At 42.2% G+C, this 27,849-nt stretch overlaps 2 protein-coding genes across 2 annotated transcripts; both read left to right on the top strand.

Moving 5' to 3' along the window:
* On the top strand, positions 1–21,564 carry LOC134555625 (vitellogenin-2-like). The gene is made up of 33 exons (XM_063407392.1): positions 1–139; positions 1,936–2,187; positions 2,327–2,488; positions 2,632–2,780; positions 3,159–3,309; positions 3,415–3,572; positions 3,653–3,818; positions 4,306–4,431; positions 5,431–5,649; positions 6,059–6,276; positions 6,391–6,488; positions 6,904–7,028; positions 7,640–7,741; positions 8,351–8,470; positions 8,569–8,758; positions 9,084–9,177; positions 9,935–10,120; positions 10,331–10,475; positions 11,236–11,464; positions 11,545–11,720; positions 11,979–12,314; positions 12,601–12,648; positions 12,796–12,876; positions 14,208–14,420; positions 14,513–14,655; positions 15,294–15,432; positions 16,122–16,257; positions 17,466–17,652; positions 18,920–19,011; positions 19,482–19,579; positions 19,659–19,818; positions 20,916–21,077; positions 21,199–21,564. Exons 1-33 carry the CDS (start codon positions 2–4, stop codon positions 21,312–21,314), a joined length of 5,115 nt encoding a protein of 1,704 aa, XP_063263462.1. The 5' UTR covers position 1; the 3' UTR covers positions 21,315–21,564.
* On the top strand, positions 21,518–27,849 carry CTBS (chitobiase). Its single transcript, XM_063407390.1, has 7 exons — positions 21,518–21,691; positions 22,171–22,309; positions 23,206–23,414; positions 24,032–24,203; positions 24,766–24,863; positions 25,533–25,694; positions 26,638–27,849. The coding sequence occupies exons 1-7, from the start codon at positions 21,566–21,568 to the stop codon at positions 26,821–26,823; spliced, it is 1,092 nt and encodes a 363-aa protein (XP_063263460.1). The 5' UTR covers positions 21,518–21,565; the 3' UTR covers positions 26,824–27,849.

Genomic DNA, 27,849 nt, shown 5'->3' with positions numbered 1-27,849 from the left:
TATGGGCAAGACCTACCTGTACAGCTACGAGAGCATCATTGTGCATGGGCTCCCTGAGAGAAGCCTGGCCACGGCAGGGGTGAGGCTGGCCAGCAAGGTGGAGATCAGCCGTGTGTCTGACAGTGACCACCTCCTGCAGGTAAATCACCACGGCCAGGGGAACCCACCCACCCACCAATACCATGCAGTTAAAGATGCTTCATTCATACCTTCAGGCTGGCAAAATAAGTGCCAAAAAGATGAAGAGCTCACACAAGAGCTTCGGGCCCCACCTACTGCTGAGATGACCCCCAAGCCCAGTGTCAGACCAATGGTTTCCCTCAGGCAGTGGTGATTCCCCAGGGGGGCAGAGGGCATGGGCACAGAGCTCTGCACCCTGTGCACCCAAGGCACCATGGGGAGAGCAGAGAGCACTGCTGAAGGTCCTGCAGCTTCATCCAGAATGCTTTGGATTACTGGCAGGGACCTCAAGAGAGCACCACGGGCTTACCCACAGCCTGCTCCTCTGCAGGAAGGAGCTGGAGTTGCTCCAGCTCTGCTGCCATCAGAACCTGAGCCCCCTTGACTAAAGCTACCTTAGTTTCATTTCCATACAAAAATATGGCTGGCAGCTGCTTAAAAGAAATGTCTGTAACATAGTTTTACTAAGGTAACACTAAGCTTGAGTATGAATATGAGCATTCTAGAATGAAATATCCATGTTTTTTAACCTGGTCCATAGCTTAAAAACTCCGCACTGGAATTCAGATATCACATGAGAAAGACCAAACTATCTCCATTATCCCCCTTTTGATATTCTTCACAGATGCATTAATTCAAATGTGAAGAATTCTAATGGTAATGCCTGTGTTTATGATAATGGTATCAGATCTGGAAGCACTGTTACTCAGCAAAAAGATAAAACCAAAGAGCTTACAATATTGGTATGGCATGACAGACCACAGACTAGGGACTGAGAAGACGGCACATGGGGAAAAAGCTGTAAGAGTTGTCCTTAGCACTCAGCCTAGGAGTTTTCTCAGTCTGTAATCCTGCATATACCATAATGTAATCACCATACATTAGTGAAAGAGTGTGAAGGAATACCTATTGTCAGACTCTACATGCTGCAGGCTCTGTGTGACCTCACTGGAGTTGCTACAAGGTTAGCAGTTGCAGACAAGTCTTGAGTAGGATTTAATTTGAGAAAATGTGACAAGAGGCAAGCCACCCTTGGAGCATTGATTGTAAATGCCTAAAATAAAACAGAGCACTGAGCCCACACCTTTTCCCTCTCTGCAGGAACATGTACTTTTATGCACAAGGGTGGGAGGTGTGTAAGGATGGGTCCAGATAGGTCTGTGCATGCAGGCACACACCTCCCACTAGGTAGCAGGCAAGGACTTGTGCACAAGTTTACAGCTGGAGGAGCTCAGAGGGATGTCAGCCACTTCCAAAGGTGTGAGCTCCTGTGGTCACCTCTGCTCCCCCATCTGTTGTGCCATGGCTTTGGTGCTCAGGGACGTGCAGCACCTGCAGGAGCAGCCAGAATAGTCCCTGTGTGTTCAGGCAGCAGCTTGGGCAATAATGGCTGGGCTGCCTTGCAGACTGAAGGGAGATCTCACTTGTCATCTGTGGGAAAGGAGTGAGTATCCTGTCTGTACTGATCGTTGGTAGCTGGTATTTCACTCACACTACAAGCTTCATTAGACTTGATGAACTTCTGAATTCTGCTCACATAATCTTATTTTTCTGGCAGAAATCTTTCATGGAACTTTGTATTTTCAAGGATGCTTCCTAGGCCGAGCACAGGAGTCCGAGTTGGAAAATGTTTCCTGCAATATTGGACAAGTGACTTTTGTCTTGCCATGGATAGGAAGAGTCCAGTTTCTGTATTAGAGCACTATTTCAAACTGATGGTGAACAGCATGATTATTTTCCTATTTTTGTTCACAGATTCGATCACCAAAGCTGGAGGAACAAAATGGTTTCTGGCCCACTGACCCCTTCACTCCATCTTCGAAGCTCTCAGAAACCATTTCTGCATGTCTCAGCCAGCCCTTTAAATTTGAATACACTGAAGGAAGGGTTGGAAGTATTTTTGCCCCTGAGGACTGTCCCGTTCTGTGCACCAACCTAGTGAGAGGGGTTCTGAACATGCTGCAGATAACCATCAAAAAGTCACAAAATGTGTATGAGCTACAGGAGGTTTGTTTTTTCCATTCTGATTTTACTTTTATTCTCATTTTAGCATTAAAGAGTAAGTTATACCTCCCAGTCTGTTTTCCTTGACCTTTTTATTGCTATTTCAAGTGAGACTTTCACTGTGTTTAACCAATACTTGCAGGCTGGGATTGAAGGCATCTGCCAAACCAGATACGTTATCCAGGACGACAGCAAGAATAAGCGTGCCACCGTTTCCAAGAGCAAGGACCTGACGGAGTGCCAGGATAAAGCAGTGAAGAACCTGGGGATGGCATACATCCGCCCCTGCACCAGCTGCCCCCTGGTATGAGCAGCACGGAGCCAGCGCTGCCCCCCGTGGCGTGAGCCACTGCTCAGCAGCCACGCTCACTGATGCTCGTGGGGGCTTGGCTTCCCTGGGCTGACCAGCCCCTTCCTGTTTCTGAGTGGGTCTCTTTGCTCTTCTAGAAAGCCAGAAACATTAAGGGCACAGTGACATTCACGTACAAGATGAAGTATGATGACAGTGGGGCATTGCTGACTTCCGCCATGTCGGACCAGGTGTACCAGATCTCTCCTTTCAATGAACCCAACGGGGCAGCAGTCATGGAGGCAAGGTAGGCATGTGCTTGTCCTTACATTAACCAGGAGGACAGGCCTAGAACTGTGTATATATTTACTGTTGATTTGTGAGATAACAAGAAGCATCTGCCTTGGGGCTGCCAAGGGCCAAAACACCATACAGCCCTTGGGTGCCCAGGATATTTCAGGTGGCCCATCCCCTACTGATTAGGCCACCCAAAACATCTGTCCAACCTCTCAGAGACTTCAGCAAACTCTCTCAAAGGCTTTTACAGTCATTTGGCTTTTCCAGATAATCCTGGGCAATATTTGTAGTCCTGCTGGGTGCCCCTCAGTCTGCTCCAATGCTGTACAAGTCCTCCATGCACAGTGTGGTTACTGGCTACTGATGCATTTCCCTCTTTCCCTTGAAGACAAGAGCTGTCTTTGGTCGGCGTTAAAAGGCCTCCTCTTAGTGCACCAACATCTCAGCTGCAAAAACAGGGGAGTCTTCGTTACCATTTCTCAGGAGAGCTACTCCAGGTGCCAATTCCTCTAATCAGGATTAAAAATTCAGATTTACAGGTATTAGAATTTTATTTTCACACACTTTCACTATTTATAAGGTTAACAGGTGATCACATAATTACTTTACACAGGGATCCTTCCAGCTGTCTGTTTTTCCCACAGTTAACAGAGACGCTGCGGCAAATAGTTCAGAATAACGAGAAAGGAGCCACTAAAGAAGCTTCAGCCAAGTTCTTACAAATGGTCCAGCTTTTTCGGGTAGCAACCCTGGATCAAATCGAGTCTTTGTGGCTGCAGTTTGTCAATGAACTCCCCTACAGGTAACTACAGCCTTCAGCCCGGGTTTCTGATCAGAGACACACTGGGCAATGAGGATGATGAGTCCTCCTTTCCCTGGCAGGCCCTGGTTCCTGAGCGCCATCTGTGCTGCTGGAGCTACTGACACGTTCAGGTTCCTGAAGCAAAAAATCCATGACGAGAAGCTGAACATCTGGGAAGCAGCAGTGACTCTCCCTCTTGCCTTCCATTTTGTTACACCAAACAAAAAAACCCTGGAAATTGCCTCAGTGAGTACAGATCATTCTTCCTTCTGTTCTCCCTCTGATTCCTTTTTAAAGGTGAACTCATAGGATCATAAGTGAAAGATACAGCATATTTCCATCTATATTTGTAAAGTGCAGGATATTAACAAAAATGGGAAATGGTTCAGAAAATTTTCAAAACATTTGTTGCCAAAATTTTGCAATTATATTTTATATTAAATGTCACAAACTATAAGAAAACTGCTGTTGATTCTTTTTGACAAATCAGAAGTTAAAAAGAAAAAAGACAAGTTCAAGAAAATAATATATAATCAGTACCTAAAGAGCAGACAACATAAATGGGGCAAATCTACTTAATATTTTGATAGCTAAATGTCCAGCATTTGACTTAATTCGTGAAATTATTTAGAAAGAGCACAAATCAATTTTATCTATTTCTATAATGCATTTATTGATAAATACAGCTCTAATTACTAGAAACAGTAAAAAATGATACTTCTTCCTTCTGCAGACTTTTCTGACCTGTCCCCAAATCCAGAAAGTACTGATGCATAGGATAATTGTTTACCTAGGATATGGTAGCATGGTGAATAAATACTGTGCTCAGGCTTTACTATGTCCAAATGAACTTCTTCAGGTATGTGACTCTCATTTCTTATTCATAAAAGGTGAAAAAATTTTAGAAGTGTCTTTAATTTAGCTCTCACAATATTGGCAATTAAATAACTCACTATTTGCATGCCTCACTCAGCAATGCAAAGACAGAATGAAACAGTGAGCTGATGCCTTTGATAGATCAGGTTGTAACAGTTCAGAATTTCAAATGTAGTACTAGAAGCCCATGGGGATAATGGATCCTGTAACCATCCTAAAACCAAGTTAAGTTGTGACAAAACTTGGATTAAAGCAAAATAATTATGATTCTACTTTTACATTAGGTAGCATGTACTTAAAAGATGCATTAAAAAGGCAGTAAAGTGTGAATATAAGCAAAGCTCTGGGTATGTCACGGGTTAGCGCTTCCAAGGAAGCCCTGCTACACAATTTCACTGTTGGAAATACTCAGGACATTGGACTGTGCAGCTCCAGCTCCTTGCTCAGCAGGACCACAGCACTGAGAAGGTCTTGCTGGTGTTTGACAGGTGTTTAAATCTTCCAAAAAGAAGTGAAATAAAGCCAAGCCATCAGAATGGTAATTCTGCCTCTCAGAACAGCAAAACTCCTCAAGTAAACTTGAAATTATTGTAGGAAGTGAAAAACATGCAAGTGCAATTTGGCAGGGCTGGCAGAGGTGGCCCAGGGAATGACTGAACTGGGCATCAACTCAGCACTGCCTTTGAACTTGCAACACACTCTTTGGTGCAGGCACCCACCTGGGATGGGTTCCTACACTCAGGCTCAGGCACATTTCAAAATAAATTACAACACTGTGCAAGGAGAAAACCAAGTTTTTTTGTGTGGTCCATGTTTAGCATACTGATAATGATGATGAGATTTTTCCAGGGAGAAAAGTCTGAACAGTTCAGTTCTGGGATTTGCAGCAGGAATTGTTTTGCTTGCTATGGCAATGCTCATTTTTATGCATTATTACAAGATCATTACCTGATAAGATTAACAATGTCTGCTCCATTTTCAGCCACTCCACGACCTTGCTACTGAAGCCACCAGCAAAGGTGATGCCAAAGACATGTCCTTGGCCCTGAAAGCCATGGGCAATGCAGGAGAGCCAGCCAGTATCAAACGCATCCTGAAGTTTTTGCCAACATTTTCCTCAGCTGCAGCTTCATTACCAAACAGAATTCATGCTGATGCTGTGTTGGCCTTAAGGAAAATTGCAAGAAAAGACCCTGCAAAAGTAATGAAAATTATTATTTAAACAGATGTCTTAAAGGGTATGGGTTGGGTTTGATTAGTGATTCAGGAATAATAAAACCATCAGGTAATGTTAGCAACCCTGGGCAGGCTTCTCAGTTACCGGTCCTCCTCTTGCTCTTGCTGCAAACTCCTGACATCATCCCATCCTTGCTGATATCCTGGGAAAGGGTTTGCTTTAGTCACTGTGACACTCAGCCTAATGGCTGTTTCTCCCAGCCCTGTGCACTGTGCACCCAGCAATATCTTCATTTTCAGTGACAGGTGCCATGCCCACATCTCTTGTTTAGGGTTCTGTTCTCCATCCACTGCAGAGCACATATGCACTGTTCTGGAAACACTGCTCATTGGCAAGTTATGGGCTACTCAAAGATTCTGTCTTCCTCCTGCAGGTAAGGGAGATCACCCTCCAGGTCTTTATGGACAGCACGCTTGCTCCAAATGTCCGAATGGTGGCTTGTGTTGTTCTCTTCGAAACAAAGCCTGCTCTTCCAACAGTATCAGCTCTGGCCAGCTCGCTGCTGACGGAGCCCAGCCTGCAAGTAGCCAGTTTTGCATATTCACACATGAAGGCTTTGGCAGCAGGCAGGATCCCACAGCTCTATAAACTGTAAGTAGAGGAAGAAGTACATTTTTAGTAGAAAATTGAGATTTTTTTATTGCAGTTTTCCAAGAATTTGGTCACAGTCGACTGTCTTCATATGATTTTAATTCTGTTACTCAGATCTGCTGCTTGCAACATTGCCATTAAACTCCTGGGCCCCAGACTTGACAGGCTGAGCTATCGCTACAGCAAGGTCATTGAGATCAGTGACTACTCCTGTGAGTACCAGCTGCCCTGTGCACTTCCTCAGCTTAGGTAGCCAAATGCCTCTACTGTGTTCTGTCATTTTCATCCAAAATCCAATCATGAACTGTGAGTTTAGTGCACTCTTGAAATAGAAAAAGCAGAAGAACCTCCTAACACCCAAAATTGCCTGAGGCTATTCCACAAATCTCTGGTATCCACGGGGAAAGTGGTGTTTGCACATGGATTTAGGCCTCCTTCTTCAGTCCCTGAGGTTGTGTTGACTCTGCCCTAGAATGATGTCCTCCTCTTGAGGTTGCAAACTTGAGGACCTGTGGGATTGAATCTGACAGAACCCCTTGTGATCTACTACAGCATGTACCTGATGTGGCTATGTGCACCAGACACCCTGGAGGCCCTAATTTCTGCTGCTTTTTATTCCTGTGACAGCTCAGTATCAGGCTGGTGCCATTTGGAGGGTCTATCTAATGAACAGTCCCAGCGCCATGTTTCCATCTGATATAATCACAAAAGTAAGAGGATATTATGCAGACACTGCAACGGATATTATTGAAGTAAGTATTGCATTGAGACAGCCAGTTTTTGGACCGTGATGTAGTGTTTAACTCCATTTCTGGCTGTGAGGGGGATGTGGAGGGGAAAATTTAGATGATTATGATTTTACTTAGGCTTCTTCTTTTATTTGAGCTTCTTGACACATACATTCATCAATGAACACATCCAGTACAGACATGTAAGTCTAGGAGCAGAGGAAAGCTTACACAGCAGAACATCCATCTGCCCACCTTAAGTCACGTGGGATCCAGGGTATTTTGCATAAGTACAGGGAAACTAAACTTCAGCCAGCAGTACAGCCAGGGCAGCACAAAGCTCCATGTAACAGCATGCAGGAATTTACACAGCTTCTTGGGCAAGCTTTGCAGCCTGGGCTGAGTTCTGCACTACCCTAAAATTATCCCTGCTGACTAATTTAAGCTGGCTGGCTCAGCATGTCCTCAGCATCTGCAGCCATAGCCTGCAGTTATCTGCCAGGTAGACATGTCCTTGTAACACAATGGCTTCATGAAACAAGTATTTCGTGTGGCCTCGGTGAGTTAATACCAGGCACAAGAGTTCTCCTGAGCTCTCTTGTGCTTGGGCTGTGATGCCTGACTCTTTCCTACAGGTGGCTTTCCGGTCACAAAGCCTAAGCAAGCTTCTGAGGAAGCAGAACATTCCTTTTGCTGAGTATGACACGTACAAGACCCTGAAGGAGCTGGGTAAATCGGTACGTCTGGGCACCCTTCTGACCTGTCTGCAACAGACAGCTCCTGACAGCACCAGGGTTGCATCACCCACCCACTGAGCCTTCCCTTTGATGTTTCTGGAAGAAAGGAGTCTGTCGTCCTGTTTAGTCATGGAAAGCTGTACTTACACTGTAGTTACTCTCTCAACAGATGCCACCTTTTCACTCAACATGTGTCAGCTCTCAATGTATAGCACAAAAGATGAGGTTGCTGCTGGGAGCAAAAATGTTTCAAAGTGTATGTTAGAACAACACTAAGTGGTTGTTCTTCTCTTTTAAAACGATAATTGAATAAGGTTTTTCCTTCATGAGTCCTTGGGTGTCACCTACTACTTACAGCAGCAGAAATTACCAAGCCCTTAACCTCACCCTTTTGTGGGGAAACTCTCTCTGAAATCAGCTGTGCAATACAAGAAAGGCCACATTGTTTCAGATCTGTAATATAACCTGTAATATATCTATTGGGATTTTGGCTAAGGAACCACAGTTCTCATTCTTCAGATGGGATCTACTCTTTGTTAAGACATTGCTCCATTTTAAATAACATTTTCTGCTTCTTCTCTTTCTCCCCATCTCTCCTTAACACCACAGCTTCTGGGATGGAAAGAACTGCCACCTGAAGACCCCCTGGTATCGGCTTACATCAAAGTATTGGGTCAAGAGATTGCCTTTGCTGACATTGACAAAGATGCCATTCAACAGATGATGATGGTACTAACAAGGCTGTTGAGTTTTTGTCTGCAATACTGAATAATTTCCCTTCTGTGTCTGCTCTTACCTACTTACCTAACCTATTTCTCTATTTCCAGAGTCTAACTGGATCATCAGACTGGCAGCCAGTGGTGAAAAAAGTGGTGGAAGAGGTCCAGAGAGGCCTTTCAGGCCGGTGGACCCTGCCAGTGGTGGTGGGTGAGATGCGGCACATTGTCCCCACGGTTGCTGGCCTGCCCCTGGAGCTGGGGCTGTGCGGGGCCGCGGTGGCCCAGGCTGCGGTCGACGGTGAGCGTGGGATGCCAAACTGAGCAGCTTCCCCACAGGAACTGTGGGTCCAGCCCCTCTGCTGGAATCAAATCCCTCTATAATCTTGAAAAATATCGAAACACTAGTCACCAGCTGCCTCCAAAGGGTTTGAGATGTAATTAGCGTATTTCACCTGAGACATATTTGTATAACTGATTTGGATTAGCAACCCTTAAATGACCATGTAAAGTATTTCAAAATGTAAAAGCACAACCCTTGCATTAACTGCTGTGCTTATTGAAAGTATTGTATCCCCAGAGTTTATTGTTTTCCTGTTAATATAATTTCTGTCTGTCTTTTTCAGTGGATGTAAAGGTATCACCACCAGTATCTGACAATTTTAGACCATCACAGTTGTGGGAAACCAAGACGGATATTCATGCTGACATCAGGCCAAAGTAAAAATTACATATATTTTCACATACACACACACAAGTATTTATAGTTATAGTCAGATTTGACATAGATATGTGGTGGCATATAGATATACAGGGATCTTACTTGTCCCAGATTTTGGACAAATGTGCTAGTCTAGAGCAGCAAAGTTATGAGAAAGCAATGCAATTTCCTGATGCATTACAACCCTGCAAATCTAGCAATGTGCATGGTATACTACAGGATACTGTGCTGTTCTGCCATTGCTAAAAATGCTTACATTTGTACGTGTTCAATGACTAAAGATACTAAGATGTGAAAATATCTTAGGTATCAAGTTTTTTACAATTTCAGCATAGAATCTCATCATCACCTGGCATAAGCCAGGAGGATTTCAGGGGGGAAAGGGAAATGTTTCTGGATCTGGAAAATGAATACTAATAATGTTACTATTAGTACTAATCAGTACTAATAATGATAATGGTAACAATGATAATAATAACAATAGTAGTGATAATATTAAAAAAATAGGCAGAATCTGAAGCTACAAGATTCTGGAGAATGCAGTCAGAAGCTCCATGTTAGCTTTGTTTTTCAGACAAATCACCTTTTCCAGTTGCATTTAACCTTTTTTCTTATCTTGTTGTAAGAAATCTCTTCATCCATCAGTAGGGGGTCTTACAATAAAAAGAACAGCATGAAAATGTAATTTTGCATTTCAAAGTTAAATTTTTGCACATTAAAATATAATTATACCTGGTTTAATTTCCATTCTTTCAGAGCCTATTTACATATGATTGCAGTGATGGGGATTAATACACAGTACTTGCAGAGTGGTTTTGAATTTCATGCAGAGTTCAGTGCCAATGCCACAATGAAATTTGATGCCAGGATAAATATGAAAGAGAAAAATTTGAAGATTGAAACCCTTCCCTGCCATCAAGAGGTTGAGCTCGCAGCTGTGAGGTACAGAGGAGCTTTTTTCATTTTGCTTGCTCTGATTATGTTACTGATTGTGAATTCCCTGTTATAAAATCACAAGTATACAACTACTTGTTAAGGTCTGCCATGCCTTGGCAGCCACATAAAGCTTAGTACTGTCTTTTTTTGCACCAGCAAAGATGGGTAGAGTGAAATCAGAAGGTGTTACTTGTGTGACATTTATCACCTCCACAGGAGTGAAGCTTATGCTATTTCAAGGAACATGGAAGAAGTAGACTCTGAAAAGAAATCCCAGATTCTCCCCAAAGGAGAAATACCAAATATCTCTGACCAGCTACTGCAGTCAACAGAAGGATCTCCCATGCCTGGTAGCTGGAAGGTAAGGAAGCCTCTTGGCACCTGTACTGCAGACAGGCAGAGAACAGAGAGCTCCTCAGAAGGGCTGGGCACCCCTGACACGGGAGCTGGCGAACCAGATCACAAACACAGGAATGGTGAAATTCAACAGGAGTCTGATATTTCCCAAACCAAGCCTAAAACCCAGTGGGTTCATGACATGATCCTTCACTCACTTTCTTCATTGAATGCAGGCAGGGCTGCTTTGACAGCATGTCTTCCTATTTCTTTACAGTCATGGAAGGGTGTCTGAAATTCACATCCTTTGTACAACATCTCATTTTTTCTGAATCAGAACAATGTGAAAAATATGGTTCTTGGGCAGGATATAGATTTTTCTTCCTGAATTCTGATAATCCTGAGTGGATTGCAGAAGCACATCCTTTCATGTGCTACTCAGCTTCTGAGGCTGGCGTGGGAAGGCCATGCTGGCTTGCAGCAGGAGAGCTAAAAGCCTGAATGGATGCAGAGGGACTGCCCCTGCAAAGAGCCCTGCAGGTTCTCATTGGGAGTGTGTTTGTGAAGCACTGCCTGAGAAAGGGTGGGCAGGAGAGCTGTCCTCTTCCACAGAGCATTTTGCAGGAAACCCCACTGCTTCCAGTGCCTGGATCTCTAATTCTAAGCATTGTTTCCCTCTTTGAGCATCATTCTCTTCATTAACTGGAGGAATTATTTAAAGAGCTGGGACAATTTTTTTTTTTAAATGGAAAATGACTTTATCTGCCATTTTTTGTTTAATGCAGCAAAGCAGCATACCTAATGTGATATCCAAAGGATACCAGCAAGGTTCAGAAGAGGCACATCACAACAGTGCAGGAAGAAGATTTTATGCACGCAAGTTCTGTAAAAAATTTGAAAGTTTGGGATGTTCTACTTGTCTCAGCCTTAAATCACAAAATTCTGCTTTCTTAAGAAACACCTATCTGCACAAATTGTTTGGAGAATTTGAAGCCAAAATAATTTTAAAGCCAGGTACAGTCATAATAAGTTTTTCTGTTAATCACTGTAAATAACGCTCAAGCAGCACAGCCCTGGAATGCTTTTGCCTTTAGTTCATACAGATGCTGATATTGACAAAATACAGCTGGAGGTTCAAGCAGGAGCCAAAGCAGCTTCAAAAATAATTGAGGTATCAAGCTCAGGGTCAAAGGAAGAGGGAGAGACATCTACATACAAGGATATTCAAGCTAAACTGAAGAAGATTCTAGGCATTGAAAATGTGTTCACGGTAAGAGACCTTGAGCATCAGAGAGGGAAATATTTCCTATAATGAAGCCAAGAGTTTCCATTTTGGAAAACTGGCATGGGAAAGCAGAGAGCTGGGCTGGGAGGAATGGGCCTGAGTGAGTTCTGGTACAGCTTCCACAGTGTGTGGGGACAGGAAGTTCTATTTCCTTGGAAGTCTGTGGTGAGCATCTTGTCTGACAGCCAGGGAAATGTTACAGAACCAGCTATAAATTAATAATGCTTTCAACTGTTTTTGGAGGCTTCGAATAAAACACGGCGCCGCACGAAGCGGATTAACCGAGAGTACAACACTGCAGACACAGGGCTCTGGGCAGAGCCCAGCACAGCCCACCTCTCCAGCTCATCCTCTTCCTCTGCTGCTTCCTCTGCCGATGGCAGAGAGCCTGGAGATCATCCCAGGAAAGATGAAAGAAGGCAATCTGGGAAGACGCGTGGCAGCAAGAGCAGCAGCAGGAGCAGCAGTGGGAGCTCTGCTAGCAGCAAAGCATGCAGCAGCAGCAGCAGCAGCAGCAGCCAAGAAGACCACTCTGGGGATAGACACTGCAGTGGGGACAGTGACTATTCCAACCAACAGGTAATTCACTCTGGCTGGACCATTTTGTATTTCTTATAGTGATTGTTTTTGTACACCAGGAAATTGTGCTCATAGAGCATGGACCAAAGAAAAAGGAACCCTGGTTCTCTGAGGCATTTCAGATTAGAATTTTGACATTTCAGGATTTTTCACTGTAAAATGCTTTAAAAAACTAATTTTTTTCCTTCCCCCCCCCCATACCCAGAACTGAATTTTTTAATGCATTTATCAAAAGTTAATTCTTTATTTTCTCTGAGGTCTTCTTACATACCATCTATTTTCACAGGCAAACCCACCTGTTTACCAGCTTTTGTTTAAGCCAGAGGATGAACAGGTACATTTACTGCATATACTGGGAGCAGGGTGTCTTGCTGTCTTTGCTCCAATTAGATCCTAGTTCTGTGAGAGTAAATGATAAATTAATTCTGCAACAACTTCAAGTGGTAGGCACCTACTTCAAGGTTATTCTTTGTTTTTGCAGGACACAGGAAGGGAAATCCTGAATATCAGCATCAGCTCTTCTTCAGCTAGTGATGAAGACATCTCTAGAGCCATGTCTCAGGTGAGTGTCTTAATCTGCAAGAAATCCAGACATTTACTTTCCATTTCCAGTTGTATTTTTATAACAGAATAGGAAAATTATGGTGATTTAAGAAATTAGGTACATAGAAAGAAATGGAACAGTTTCTTATTTCATAAAGGTGAGCACTTTGGATAGTCATTGAATGTAATTTGATATTCATTTAATACAGGCTACATTTTTAAAATGAAATTGGAATGTATTGCTGTATATGTTGAAATTTGTCTTGCTCAGTAAATAATTCACTATAAAAATCCGAACACTTTAGAAGTGCCGACCTGCTGGATCAGAAACTGGTGTCGGGGATATTTTCATTGTATATCTTTCTGTAAAAGTTAGGAGTTGACTCTGACATTCTTTTGCTCATTATGTCCTTCTGCAGAACTGCCACAGGCTTTTGAAAAAACCTTGAGTTTGCAGCAAGGCTCCAACTCTGAGAGCAATCCAGGTGTTTATTCAGGAGTGTCTGCATGGTACATAGTTAAAAGTGCCTGGTCCTTCTATTAGAACTGAGGGAATCTGGAACAAATTTCAACAAAGAAAAATTTTACACATTTCAGGCAATGACCTACACGCCTACAAAATAATAACCCTTACTTTGCTGAGGCATCCTTTCTGCTGCAGCAGCTGCCAGATGTTAGTGCAAGTAGCTTGTGGAAAGAAGGCAGCCAGATTGCCCTTCTCTTCCACTATTTCTATGCAGCTTAAATTCACCTCTCTTATTCACCTTTTCACCACGTTACTACTTCCCTGAACTCTCTCTCAGCCACAGCCTTGCTCTTTCCCCATTTCCCACTAAGCCCTCTCCAGCTCTGTCTCAGCCAGTCCTTTTTTGTCTCTGTCACTGGCACCTGGCAGCACAGGGAGGACCTGCTGCCCCACAGCAAATTGCAGCTGTCCCCTGGCCAGGTGGGGACCCTGCCACAGCTCAGGTGGGACACTCAGGCAGGTGCTGCTGCTGGGCACAAGGGTCCAGCACTGACAGGGCCACGTGCTGCTCCTCATGCAAGCACCACACTTTGGACTGCCCTGAACAGATCCCCTCTAACACAAATTATCATGGTTTTAAACAGGTGGTCAAGCTAGTTTTATCAAAAAGGCTTTTAGTTTAACTATATTTTGGTAAGAGAGCAGTGCTGAGCTGGATAGTATTGGTTCTTTATCCAGTACCATACTTCTTTTAGTTGCATTGAAATTTCTGTACAGAAAAATTCCCAACACAGTCTTGCATAGGTCATGTCAGTGGTTTTACTATCATAATTCTAATTACTTGTTTATGTCTTTGGTCTCTCTTTCATCTCTACTCACTGAAGCCTAAATTCTTGGGAGACAACAAGCCACCAATACTGGCTGCAGTTCTTCGTGCCATCCACAGAAACACGCAGCCAACAGGATTGCAGCTTGCCCTGTTCACTGATACACAACCCAAGAGGTGGAGAATACAGATGTTTGGTTCAAGCATCACAGGGCCAAGCAGATGGAAACTCTGTGCTGATGCTTCAGTAATAAATTACCGAAAAGTATCAGTAAGTTTAAAATATCAGTCAGCTCAAATATAAATGAAACATAATGATCTTGCTATGTTTTATGCAAAAATTTACTTATTTCCCTCTACTAGGGTTTTCTTAAATGGGGTAAAGATTGCCAGGACTACCAGATTGGTACTCAGATTGCAACAGGGCAATTTGCTGCTTATCCAGCTATGCAGATGAAGCTGGATTGGCTAAAAGTGCCTTCAATTATCCGAACAACTGCAAGATGGTGAGATTTCATTTTGGTTTTTGAAAAATATATGTCTATGCTCAAAATAATTACAGCTTCAGTTCTGCAATTTCCAAGCTGGAAAAATTCCCCTTCATCAGTAGGATATTATAAAATCAGATTAGATCAGTTTGCTTTCTCTATATTCCTTCTCTCAAAGAATACTGCATTTTCACTTGCGAGAAAACCACTTGGGATGATGGGATTCACCTAATCTATTGCAGACTTGTAATTTAAAGTGCCTGAATCAGGACATTGGCTTTGTCATGCTTCCTGATTCATGGAGGCTCAGAGCAGAAGCCTGGCCTTGGTTCTCTGAAGAAATCAGTCTCTTACTTAATTTCCTAATGCAGGCACTTGCCTCTGGCTTATAAAGCAGGTGATACAAATTTGCCACAGTTTTCTTCTCATACCACTCTCCCATCCAGCCTCTTGAGAACTTTTACACCAATTAAAAATAAATTTTCCTGTCCCTCCACCCATATATAGTATAACATATCACCAAATCCTGATACAAAACATGTCCCAATGCTAACACAGAATGCATGTTGCTTTAAGGGGATATTTTACGTGAACAAATAATAACAATTTTTTTCAAAGATAGTTCATTTTAATTGCTTACTTCCTTTTTTTTTCAGGTTTTACTCATTTCTTCCAGGAGCTGCCTATGTGCTTGGGTTTTCCCAAAGGCAACAGCTTGGTCCCTCTCACCAGGCAACCTTGGTTATGGCTTTGACATCCCCCAGAACCTGTGATGTTGTCTTTAAGTTGCCAGAGGTAACAATTTCCACCATCTTTTATCCTGAAGCAGCAGTCACTACCTAGGAAATGGATGATTAAGGGCTTTTTTAACCTGCTGTTTTAAAAAAAATCCCAATCAAAACTATAAAGAAGCTGCCCTCACAAGACATATTTATGCAGTTGGTTTTACTATGAAAATATCTTACAATGCATTTGTCTTTCTCAAGCATATGAAATAAGAAACAGGTTAGAAAACAATCATCATGATTGATAGCATGTTAAAAAATAACTTATTATTAAGCCCACTCCTCCCAAAATCTTTAGGAAGATGATAGGTTTTCCTGCATTCTGAAAAGGCAGTAAAAGCAGGCTGATGAGACAGCCAAATTTGATTTATAGGCAGAAAGAGGGTGTGCATCTCAGGTAAGCAAACTGTTCAGCCTGAGAACACATGTGATATACAGCTACCCAAAAAGCTGCAAATTGGTGACTCTCCAAATTCACTTACAGCACTGCTGTTCCACAGGTTGCAGATGTGTCACAGTGTAGAACCATTTCATGCTGTAGATGGAGGACTTGATTTCTTTTTCGCTCTGACCGAAATCCAGATGCTAATTTAGATTTCAGTCAGCACAATTCTCTTGGAACATTAGAGGAAAATGCTACCTTATCTCTACACTGTACTTTGCATTTCCATTCATGTTGGTTTCCTGCCTGATTTTCAGCTCACAATTTACGACACTGCCATCAGCCTCCCCCTGCCAGTCCCTTCACATCCGAGTGCACCGATCTCAACATCATCATCCTCTGACTGGAAGGTCTTCTCCCAAGCAACACTTTCAATCATTGAAAGTCTTAAAGGTCAGTAAGTAACTATCTGCACAGACATTGGTTGGCTTTGTAAATTTTGTAAACACCTTTTACACTTTTGTTGTAATTTTTTATTTTTACTTATTCACTTAAATATCAGTTGGATGTCAGATAGAAACAAAGCACCTCTATGAAAATCTCTGAGGCTGCAAAGATGTAAAGAAATGGAAATATAATAGGAAAATGAAACATTCAGATTCATGCCAAATAGTGCTCTCAAATACACCCATTCCCAAATGCATCCATTTCAGCTTCACTGCAAAAACTCTTTGGTGAGGAAAATATACAATACAAAATTTGTGACAGGAACATATAAGTGACCTCTGATTTGGGGTGCTCTGCGTGATTAGCACTGTTATGTTGAAGCTGAAACAGCTCCAAAAGTATACTCATTAATTTCAGATCCTGCACTCTGAGTTTGAAGGGATTATTGTCTGGTTAATGCTGTATTAAGAGCTAATCACATTATACTTACTTACAGTAAGTTTTAAAATTAAAAGATTTATGTAATCCTGCAATAAGAAGTCACATTTTGCTTGGAATCAGTGGGATAATATCATACCATGCATATTTATAAGGTGTCCCTGTCTACAACAAGGGGATTGGAACTTGATGAACTTCAAGGTTCCTTCTAACCTGAGCCACTCTATCATTCTGTGGTATTTCTTTGGTAAACACCAAAACTAATCTTTATTAATTACAATTGTTGCAAAATTATTTCTAATCAGAGCTGGTAGGATTTCCAACAAAATGCCATTACAGTGAAAAAGAGAAAAGTCTAATGTGATATTTTTTCCTTCCCAACTTCTAACTATTTCTAATCCTGGTTATAACTCAATAAGGGTATCAGCATTTCAGTGAACTTTCTCTAGTGTTAATGACATGTGAATTGTTACCAACCTTTATGAAATTCTTCTGACTTCAACCAAGTTAGAAAAGCCAAAATGCCACAAATCAAGAGTTGCCTCAGCATCAGCTGTGAGCAGAATTCATCTCACACAGTGATTGAATCATGGGGGTGTTGTCCTGCTGCCTGGGAACTGGCAAAGTTTTACTTTTGAATTACTACAAATCTAAAATTTTGTCTGACAAATTTAATTCACTTTTACATCAAAACACACAGAACCAGAAGATTTTTTTTTGTTTAATTACAAAACTAAAATAAAATAGCTGTCTAATAGAAATTATTTTTTTTTCAGGTCATTGTACAGTTTTCCAAAATAAGATTACAACCTTCAATGGTGTTGAATTTAACTATTCAATGCCTGCAAGTTGCAACCATGTCTTGGTGCAGGACTGTAGCCCAGAGCTTAAATTCCTGGTGATGGTGAAAAGACTTGAAGAGTCTGCTGACCTTACAGCAATAAATGTCAGACTCGCCAGCCAGTAAGTAATTGAAAACTTAATAAAAAATAGATGCCAAACTGAATATGCTATAAATGAGGATCAAATTGGTAGGGCAGACTGGCACTAGCATTAGACTCATGCAGAAGGTACTGATGTCAATGGAAAGATATCTGGGAGTGTCACTGGCATTTGGGACTTTGTCTTTTAAAAGTGCTTCTGAAATATATCTGAGGTTCACAGTAACCTCAAGTCTTTACTGCCCTAAATTCTTCATGAATTTGTTAGAAGTTAACCATCTCATTTTAGTACTTAGTGATTAGGCAGACACATCAACTATAAATCCTGAAGGAGGTGTTGTAATCATTAGTCTGGCCTTCTACGTTAAGCTAATAATTATAACAAATTAGAACCCACACTCATTACAGTAGGGTTGCTGAGAAGTGGACACAGCTAAAAAGAGCATTACTTTTCTCAGATTAGAGGCACTCTCTTAGGACATCTCTCAGTTGGTACATAGTGTTCTAATCTATTTGAAATTAATTTAAGACACACTTTGTTTCAGCCTGGAGTAATCATCCCTAAATTGTATGGGATTATGCGTACTAAAATCACTGTAGTGAGCATTCTTCAAAGCACATAAATAGACTGTGATCTGTAAGGTTTCATTACAAGTAATTATTTCTAAAAAATGTGTGCCTAACTGTGCCATAATGTTAGAGAAACAGAGGGAATCTAGTATTCCCTGCACCTGTTTTGTGGAAGAACACAAGGATGCTTGTTTTATAGACTGTGTCTTCTGTGATAAAGACATTCCTCATCACTGAGTCATTCCTGATTGTTTCATACAATTGTATGGATGTGCTTTTGATGTGCGTGAGCTTCGTATTTCTTCACTAGAGCAAACACCGCTCTGAAGAAAATACTACAATGCACAGACTGTTCAGGCTGTAAGAGAACTGCCCTAGGGAACCCAATCTTCCTTTGAAATGCAAAGCACCTTCAATTTCTGTGAAGATAATAGCAATAAGGTTGTTCTGCAGCAGGGCTCCTGTAGCCTGGTGCTTTCCTGCCCGAGCCGTGGTGGCGAGCGGCTGCTTAGAGATGAGTACAGCCAGGGGAAGCTGCACTGGGAGCGCTGCTGCAGGCACTGCCCTGGGCCCCCCAGCCCTCCTCCTAAAGGGTAGAAGATGATTCATGTCAGAATGATATGAGCATCCTGCAGTGATGCTTCTGCCAGAACAGGAAATTATAAGATGAGTAGGTCAAAGGAAAGGCATTTGTTTACACTAATTTCCCTTATTTAAAGTGAGGTTGACATGTATGTTTCCAATGGACTCATCCAGTTGAAGATTAATGGTGTCCAAGCCCCAAAAGATCTTCCATACACATCTAATTCTGGTAAGAAACTCATTTAGATTTTGTTTAATCTTTCTTGGTCTTTTGAAGAAGGAGAGGACACGTTCCTGTGAACACCTCAGAAGATAAGGATCATCCTGATTTGAGAAACAGGAGATTTTAACATAGCTCCATGCAAGCTTTTCCAGTGGGTGGCAAGAAAGAGGACCAAAGAAAGAGATGCTGAGCCTGTGTATCTTTGCACAGGCAGAAACATACAGGGCTGTGGTATGTTTTGCTGCTTCCAGAGGCCCACAGAATGAGCATTTAGATGAGCCCTGTCACAGCCACCCCTTGTGGGCTTCAGCTTTTCCCAGGGCAGGGAGCAGTAGTCCTTTTACCTCCCAACATCTCTTCTGAGATTCTTTAGAGTGTGCATTATGTCCCCAGGAACTTAACAAATGGTTCAGGGTGGACCTTAAAACAGTAACTTCATTTTAGAAAAGATCTCATTTTGCTTTTTTTTGTTGCAGCTGCAAGCATGCTGATCAGCAGTGAAAAGAAAGGACTGACACTAAAAGCCCCAGATTATGGCATAGATAAATTATATTATGATGGGCATAGACTTGAGGTAATTTTTATGTTACTTTAAGTGGGTTTAGTTTTAGAAGAAAAGCATTTACATACAACTTTTCTGTATTTCCACAAAGATTCATGTTGCTTTCTGGATGGCTGGAAAAACATGTGGCATTTGTGGAAAATATGATGCTGAGATTGAAAGAGAATATCAAACACCCAGTGGGTATTTAGCTAAAGACGCTGTGAGTTTTGGTCACTCTTGGATCATCTCAGAAGACCCCTGTACTGGAGGTACTAAAAGTCCAACATATATTATTATCATTGCCTTCAACTAATTAATTAATCGCATGAATAGGTGGTTTATATTAATTGTAGCACAGTCATCTTGATTTTTTTTTACTATTTTTGTGATCAGTGCCCACAGACTAAAAGAAAAAGAAAATTCTGTTTTTCCTGAGTTTGGTAGTTCACTGCAAGTTCAAGTTTTATTTGGGCTTTTTTATCAACATCTTATGCATTGTGTGGTTACCTGGAGTTTGTATGTTCCACTTAGAACTCCCTAAGTTGATAACTTAGTATGAAAAGGAGGTAGTTTGACAGTTGATAAAAGTAATTTTGTGTCATCTTTAATAGTTTCATTCTTTATTTTAATTCTGTTATTGCCAAGCTTTTAATTTAGATTAAAAACCTCATATCTAGCCCTGACTATCAAACTAGAGGGCATTTGAGGTGGGAAAAACTTGTTTTAATTTCCTCAGGCTGAAGATAAACTCAATCTGAAAACATCAGCCTGGGAATGATTGATTGTTCTTTCCATCCAGGTCCTACATAAAAACAACATGAATGTGTTGGCTACGTTAGGGTGCACTACACATTTTGTGTGGAGCACAACCCTCTGGGCATGTGTTGGCCTTTCTGTAAGGTGTTCTTAGATCAAGCTTCCCTGGGGTGACTGGCCCAGGAAAGCCTGGATCAGACCTAAGGACTAAGCTACTCAGCCATGGCAAGGCAGGTGTGATGCTGCTCAGTGCAGAAGAGGATATAAAGATGTGTAGGAGCCACTGCTGCCCCAAAATAAAGTGCTGTTTGAGTAAGTAGAGTAAAGCTGACCAGGGTTTTCACATGTATCTTGTTGGATTTGGACATCAGTGTCCCACCTCGATCCCATCTGACAAGCCTCTGTCCTTGCAACTGTGCTCCACATGCTTCATTTTCTCACAGCCTGAGCCTTTGACAAAAAATTGATTCACTTCAAACAGGTTAGCTTCATCTAGCTTGTGTCACACTGTTCATCCATTGGTCTTAGTGTTTGCTAATTCTACAAATTAAGTTCAGAAAGTTATTTTTCTAAACTCTGTGCACGCTTTAAGAGGGTTCATGTTTTGTAGCTTGTAAGCTGCAGCACAAACTTGTCAAAAGCGAGAAGCCAGTTTCATTTGACAAGACAGCAGCAAAATGCTACTCTGTGGAGCCAGTCCTTCGCTGTGTAAAAGGCTGTTCAGCAACCCAGACTGTTCCCGTGTCCGTGGGCTTCCACTGCGTTCCAGCCGGTGAGTCTGGTCACCCTGTGCACAACACCACCAGTGTGTGTGACTGGGCTTCTGCGAAGAACCGTGAGCTGCACCAGGAGCACCCCGATGTATATATAACCATCTCTCCTTTCTCGTTTAGACTCCGCTCTCAGCCTGGACGGGCAGCCACGGCTGGACCAGAAGTCCGAGGACGTCTTGAGCTCTGTCTCGGCTCACACAGCGTGTTCCTGCCAGCGGCAGGCGTGCCCGGCCTGAGCCCCGCACCGGCCCGCTCCGGGCTCGGGCAGCGGGGACGAGCCCCGTCCCCTCCGGGAGACCACTCTGCTTCTCCTGGAGATGCTGGAAACAACCCGGGCCCGTCCCCGGGGTGACCTTTCAATAAACAGCTGCTCTGTGAACGCGCTCGGCCCAGCTCATTTGTCCCTGCACCGGCGGCGCGCCGGGGGCGGCTCCGGCCGGGCCCGCCCCGTGGCCGAGGCTGCGCGGCCCGGGCGGCACCGGCGGCCATGGGGCGGCCGTGGGGCGGGTGGCTGCTGCCCATCAGCCTCCTGCAGCTGCTGGGCCCTGCCGGCGCCTGCCCCTGCCGGGACCCGCGGCTGTGCCGGCCCCTCACGGGCCCCGCCGGCTCCGAGGTGCGCGGGCCTGGGCGCAGGCGGGGCCGGGCCCGGCGGCAGCGCCGTTCGGAGCAGCCTCAGCGCCGCTGCCGCACCGAACGGCCGGGGCTGGGCAGGATCCCCGGGCTGGGTCCCGGGGCTGGGTCCCCGGGCTGTGCCCCCTGGCAGGGTCCCCGGGCTGTGTCCCGGGGCTGGGTCCCCGGGCTGTGTCCCCGGGCTGTGTCCTCGGGCTGTGTCCCCCGGCAGGGTCCCCGGGCTGTGTCCCCCGGCAGGGTCCCCGGGCTGTGTCCCCGGGCAGGGTCCCCGGGCAGGATCCCCGGGCTCGGGGGTCTGCGGGCAGTGCCCGGGGACGGACACTGCCCCACACTTGGCTCCCCGCTGCCCTCCCTGAGAGCCGCTTCCCAGCCCGGGTGTGCCGGTGTTGGAGCAGGGTGGAGCGCGATGGCCCTGCTGGGTGGTGCTCGGGCTAACGAAGGTGCTTTTTACCCCTTTTCCAGGTCTTTGTGTTTGATGTGGGGGATGAAACCTGGAAATCCTACGACTGGTCAAAAATTACCACTGTGGCAGCTTTTGGGAAGTACGATCCTGAGCTCATGTGCCATGCCCACTCCAAAGGCTCGAGGATAGTACTGAAAGGTTGGTTACACTGGGAAAATGTGGATGTTTATGATACATAAATAAAAAGATAAGGTACACAGGCATATATCACCTTGGCATTTTATGTTCAGTTGCATGCAGAATATTAAAATCATTAAGAGAGTTAATTAACAAGGCTTTAATGAACCCAGGACTATAATACATAGACATTTTGCCTGTGCAAAGCATTGAAACCAACAGTGGATTGTGCCACAGTAGTAACCAAACCATCCCAGTGACATGGTAATAAAAGTTCTCTAACAGGAAACATCATTGCTAAGGAGGAAGAGGGAGGAAGAAAAAGCCAAAAGACAAAGGAAAGGGATTTTAAGAAATTTTTAGTATTTTGCACTTAAATGAGTCCCTCTGTATTAGGAAGTGGTTGAGTTTTAAAACATGAATACTCAGGAACTCTGTGCAGGTACAAATGCTGATTAGAAAGACAAAGTCCATTAGCTTACGTGTTGTAATTACCTTTTGGCTCTGTTGAGAAAAAGCAGAACCCAGGACTACAATGTGGAAAGCAACAAAGGTTAAGCACCAAAGTAATTTTCCTCTAAACATGACCAGTGGAAATGCTAAAAGTACTTAGATTTCAAGAAAGGTAGTTTAACTTGGCTAAAAGAATGTTAAGCAGAAGTAAGAAGATTAAAATTATAGAAAAACCAAAGGAACCTAATTTTAACACCACTGTCTCAAAATCTTGGTAATCTCTTCTGGGTGGTTTCTCAAAATTATGCTTGAGGGGAAAAGTGAACTCCTTTGTGTTTCACCGGTATTAGTATGGGCATTTTTTATGTTGTATTTGAATTTGTTGGTTAACTAAAGGCAAACCTTTCCTTCTTACTATTACTGTGGTGCAAATGCATATTAACTCATGAAGGCGTCTTGTCTAGGTGATGTACCTCTTAAGGAAATTGTGGATCCTGCTAAAAGAGCAGCATGGATATCCCAACAGGTGGACCTTGCCAAAAAGCAGTATATGGATGGAATTAACATAGATATAGAGCAAGAAGTTAATGAAACCTCCCCTGAGTATTATGCATTGACAGAGCTTGTTAAAGAAACTACAGATGCTTTTCACAGAGAAATAGCTGGATCACAGGTAATAATAATGTACTTTGTAGAAACATTAAATTTAACCTTATGAAATGTAAGAACTTTTGGCAGTGCTGTTTAGCATATGAATATGAAAAAGTTTATGCAGATCTAAATATAATATTCTAGTGAATGCTTAATTATGAATGTTAGCTGTGATATGATCCTGTAAGAACCACTCTTTTTGACCTGTGTGAATTTCAATGAGAGGTAGGTTCGCTGAGGCTTGTAGATACAATGTGTGTGAGCTGGCTGTTTTTAGTGTGCCTTAACGTGTTGAAAGCAGGGCAAATACAACCTTCTGGGGCAAAAGCTTGGCAGTGTCTGGTGAACCTATCATGACAGTTTTCAGGATTTGCATCAGGCTTCATATTTTGGGTGGTTTCCATATTATATTTTAATTTCTTTGGTGCTATATATTCACTAATGGGGTACTCGCTTTATTATCTTCTGTTTGTTTTATCAGATGAACAGCTTTTCCTATAGTTCATTATTATCCAGATGTGTTAAACTGCACTATTTGGGAAATAGTGTCTTTAAAAGTCAAGCTTTTTTCAAAAAAAAAGAGATAGCAAGGGCACCTAAGGGCCATACTTGATAGTAAGTCGTGCATTTTTCCTTCAGGTAACATTTGATGTGGCTTGGTCTCCAACATGCATAGATAGAAGGTGCTACAACTACACTGGGATTGCAGATGCCTGTGACTTCTTATTTGTGATGTCATATGATGAACAGAGCCAGATCTGGACAGACTGCATTGCAAAAGCCAATGCTCCTTACCTGCAGACTTTAGTTGGTGAGGACTAAACATCTCCCCAGGAGTCGGAACATTTCCATTTGTTCACATGAGTAGATAGCAAAGATGTCTTTTTCTTAGACAGGTTTATTTTGTTATTGTTGCAGTGAGGCTTTGAGTGTGCTCAAATAATGTGTTGTCCCAATGTGAAAATATCCCTGATCCTTCTGACCCTACAGGCAGATCTTTAGCAGTTGTGTGTTGTTACTTGTAACGTCAGGAGTGTGAAGAATTTAAACTTTGAGAATGACAAATGGCGGCCAGAGCAACAGTGTCTGCCTGGGATTGCAAAGAACTTGGAGCATTTCTCTCATCTTTGTGAACCTCTGCTCAGGGCAGATGGTTTAAAGTGTGAGCAACCTGAGCAGTTACTGGGATCTCAGTAGAGCAAGCCTCTCACTCACTGGAGAGTGCAGGTGAAGGCAAAGGACAGCTTGCACCTTGGCCTCTGTCTGGAGATCATGCGAGTTCTGCGGTGGCTCTGGCTCTAAATTAATTGTAAGAATAAAAAGCATAGGAGAAGTAAATAATGCATGTTAATTTTTATTTTCCTCAAAACTAGGATACGAAGAGTACATTGCTATGGGCATTGATCCTAAGAAGCTTGTGATGGGTGTCCCCTGGTATGGCTATGACTATGTCTGCCAAAACCTATCCACGGTAAGGTGAAGGTCATTTATTTGCAATCAAACTGTTAATTCTTTTTTCCTTGGACAGATGCAACTAGATTGTGGTAATCTTGGTTTTGGACTAGGAAATACTGTGGTCTGATGGATAAGAGCATCAAGCTGGGACACAAAACAGAGTCTTTTGCTTGGCTGATAACTGATGTGCAGTGTGTTACCAGACAAGGCATTTTAGCTCCCTTTAGGCAGCCTGAACCCCATGATATCCAAGCACCGTGTTTGACTAAGGAGCTATAAAAGTTACCTGTGTGAGGAGATGTCCAAAGGCCCTACAACACTTGTATGTGCCTTCTCAACACCCCTTTAAAGACAAGTGCAACAAACCTTGGCAAACCTACGGCTGTTACAGCATAGCAGTTTATGAGGTCTCAAAAATTATACTTATGAGAAATGGAAGGGTCAATTAAAGGTAGAAAAGATAAGACAACTGCTTAAGCTGCATGATATCCATCCAGTCCTGTATTACTGCAGATTAAAGAAAATTTAGCTATTTTAATTTATTTTTCTCTACAAATAGTATCTGCCGGAGTTGTTTGAAGATTTGGAATTTTTGTGGCCTTTTGTGAATTGTTCTTGGCTGTACTTTTATTCTGGAGTTCAGTGTATCTTACATGAAACTCATGCCTCCCTATTTCTTTTTCAGGATCATGTTTGTTCCCTTCCCAAAGTGCCTTTCCGTGGGGCTCCTTGCAGCGATGCTGCAGGCAGGCAGGTCCCCTATGCAGCCATCATGAAGCAGGTGAACACTTCTCTTTCAGGGGGGCTGTGGGATGAGGTACAGAAGGCTCCATTTTATGAGTACAAGGTAAGAGTCTTTTTCCAAGACACTGGGGTATAGAGTAAAGCATTAATGAACGACAGATCTCTGACTATGAAGTTATTTGGATTAGATTCTTCCTTTCATGTTTTTTGGCTTTTTTTTTTTTCTTGGTATAGTAAAGGATTGCTGGAAATCTGTGTCTTGAACTCCTAGTCTGAGAGAGTGCTTGAAGACTACAGGAGTAACAAAGATCTTTATTACTTTCCAGTCTTCTCAAGATACTGCATCATGTCAAAAAGGACATTTTGGCACAAAGACATCCTACAGTTCCATCCTTCACTGTTATAGTTACTTTCATGAGCTGATAAATGATTTAAACTAAAAAAGATTCTGAGATGCTCTTAATTTTGTCTAGCTCAGTGCCTTGCATGCATGTTCTCTTCTGCATTTGTTTTCCACACAGACACAGTGAAAGAGTCCATAAATGACTGTGCTTACAAGAACACCACAGTGTATCCATTTTGTCTTGTTTCTTTAGACATTATTTAAGTTTCACATGTTGGTGATTAAAAGCTGTTGTAAGCAATGACCCAACCAACATAACCTTGATAAAATTTTAGAACCTCCTTTAAAATGTTTATTGCTTTAAAACCCCACAATCTCTAACTAAATTCACCTGTTAGCTTAGATACTGTATCTGAAATTTTAGCCATATTTAAAAAAATATTAAAATACAAATTAGCTAAGTGTTTTCATCTGACTTCTGTTAAATTGTGTCACTGTTTTATAACTTATATTCTACAATTTAAAAAAAACCAACAAGTATTTGGCTTAGAATTTTTAATTGTCCTGTGTGCCAAAGAATTGTTAAATCAGGAAAATATTATATAAATCTACATAGCTTGTATATCTCAGTTTTTAATTGTACTTTTAACTGCATTCAAGAGAAAATGTAATCACTGACACTCGCATTTAAATGTTTTTCTAGGATTCTGTTGGTCAATTCCACCAGGTATGGTTTGATGACCCTCACAGCATCTCTCTAAAAGCAGAATATGTGAAGAGGCGAGGCTTAAGGGGCATTGGCATGTGGAATGGAAATAGTCTTGACTATTCCAGGGAAGCTGTAGCAGAACAACAAACTCAAGCAATGTGGCAAGCCCTGACACCATAAGGACTATGTGAACCCTTGATTTAGATTGATGAAAATTGGTAATTTTTAATTTTGGTTTACACTATCACAGATTTTGATTTTAAATAAATATATTGTGATTACAAAAACTTTAAAAACTAGGCAAATTAATCTTGTTGTTTTATGTGCAAAGCTGTATTTTCATTCTTCAGAACGTTCCAATGTTGCTTTAGAACAACAATCCTTGCATCAGTAGGTTTTTTTAAGACTGCTTATCTTTTAAATTTTTTTAATTTTTACAGTTACTGTAAGTTAGTTAACGCTTGAACCCAGTGTGTATCTTGTAACAAGACCAATTGATGGATTTACAGGGGCAGTCTCATAATGATGCTCTGCTAAAGCTGCCAGGTGCAGCAAAGTCCTGTGTTACATGGTGCAGTCTCAGCCTTCTGACCTCCCAACCCAACCAATATTTTAGCTAAGTCACTCTAGAATCAGATTAAACAGAATATTGGAGAGACAGATTGTAGATCATATGCAGCTTGGTTACTCTTCCAGATTAAAAGATTTTTATGGTCTGAAGAAATTATGTAACATGAAGTAGCTGCTGTTAAGATTTATATCGAACTTGTTAGAAAGGAATATTCAGTAAACTCCACTTCACTGTGCTTATGTATCACATAAATTCTTTAGTTTTAAAAGGAAAATCTCTGACCTTAGCTTGAAGAAAAAGCATTAATATGAAGAGGACTTGGATGATATTTCCTTCCATTTCAACTACTTTACTTCCTGAAAACTAGAATTCAGAAGCTTATTTAATGAACTGCATACCTATTTTTCCACACACCCTAAGATTCATTCAGTGGCCTGTTTCTTGTTTTTATGGAGTGGTGCCTCTGAGATAATAGGAGATCATGTTTTCTTTCTGTCATATTTTCATAAAATCATTTGCCTAAAGAAATTGTATTAACTTTTTAAATGCCTGTAGTGATGTAAAGATTGGCTGGTGTTTACAGGATTTTTTTTTTGTTAAATAAAATCCTTTTTCTTGGTAAGGCTTGTAAACAA

Source organism: Prinia subflava, chromosome 10 (genome assembly GCF_021018805.1).
Source record: "Prinia subflava isolate CZ2003 ecotype Zambia chromosome 10, Cam_Psub_1.2, whole genome shotgun sequence".
In the NCBI taxonomy this organism is placed as follows: Eukaryota; Metazoa; Chordata; class Aves; order Passeriformes; family Cisticolidae; genus Prinia; species Prinia subflava.
Note: the sequence above shows the minus strand (reverse complement) of the source record. Positions and strands in the feature narration are given on the sequence as shown.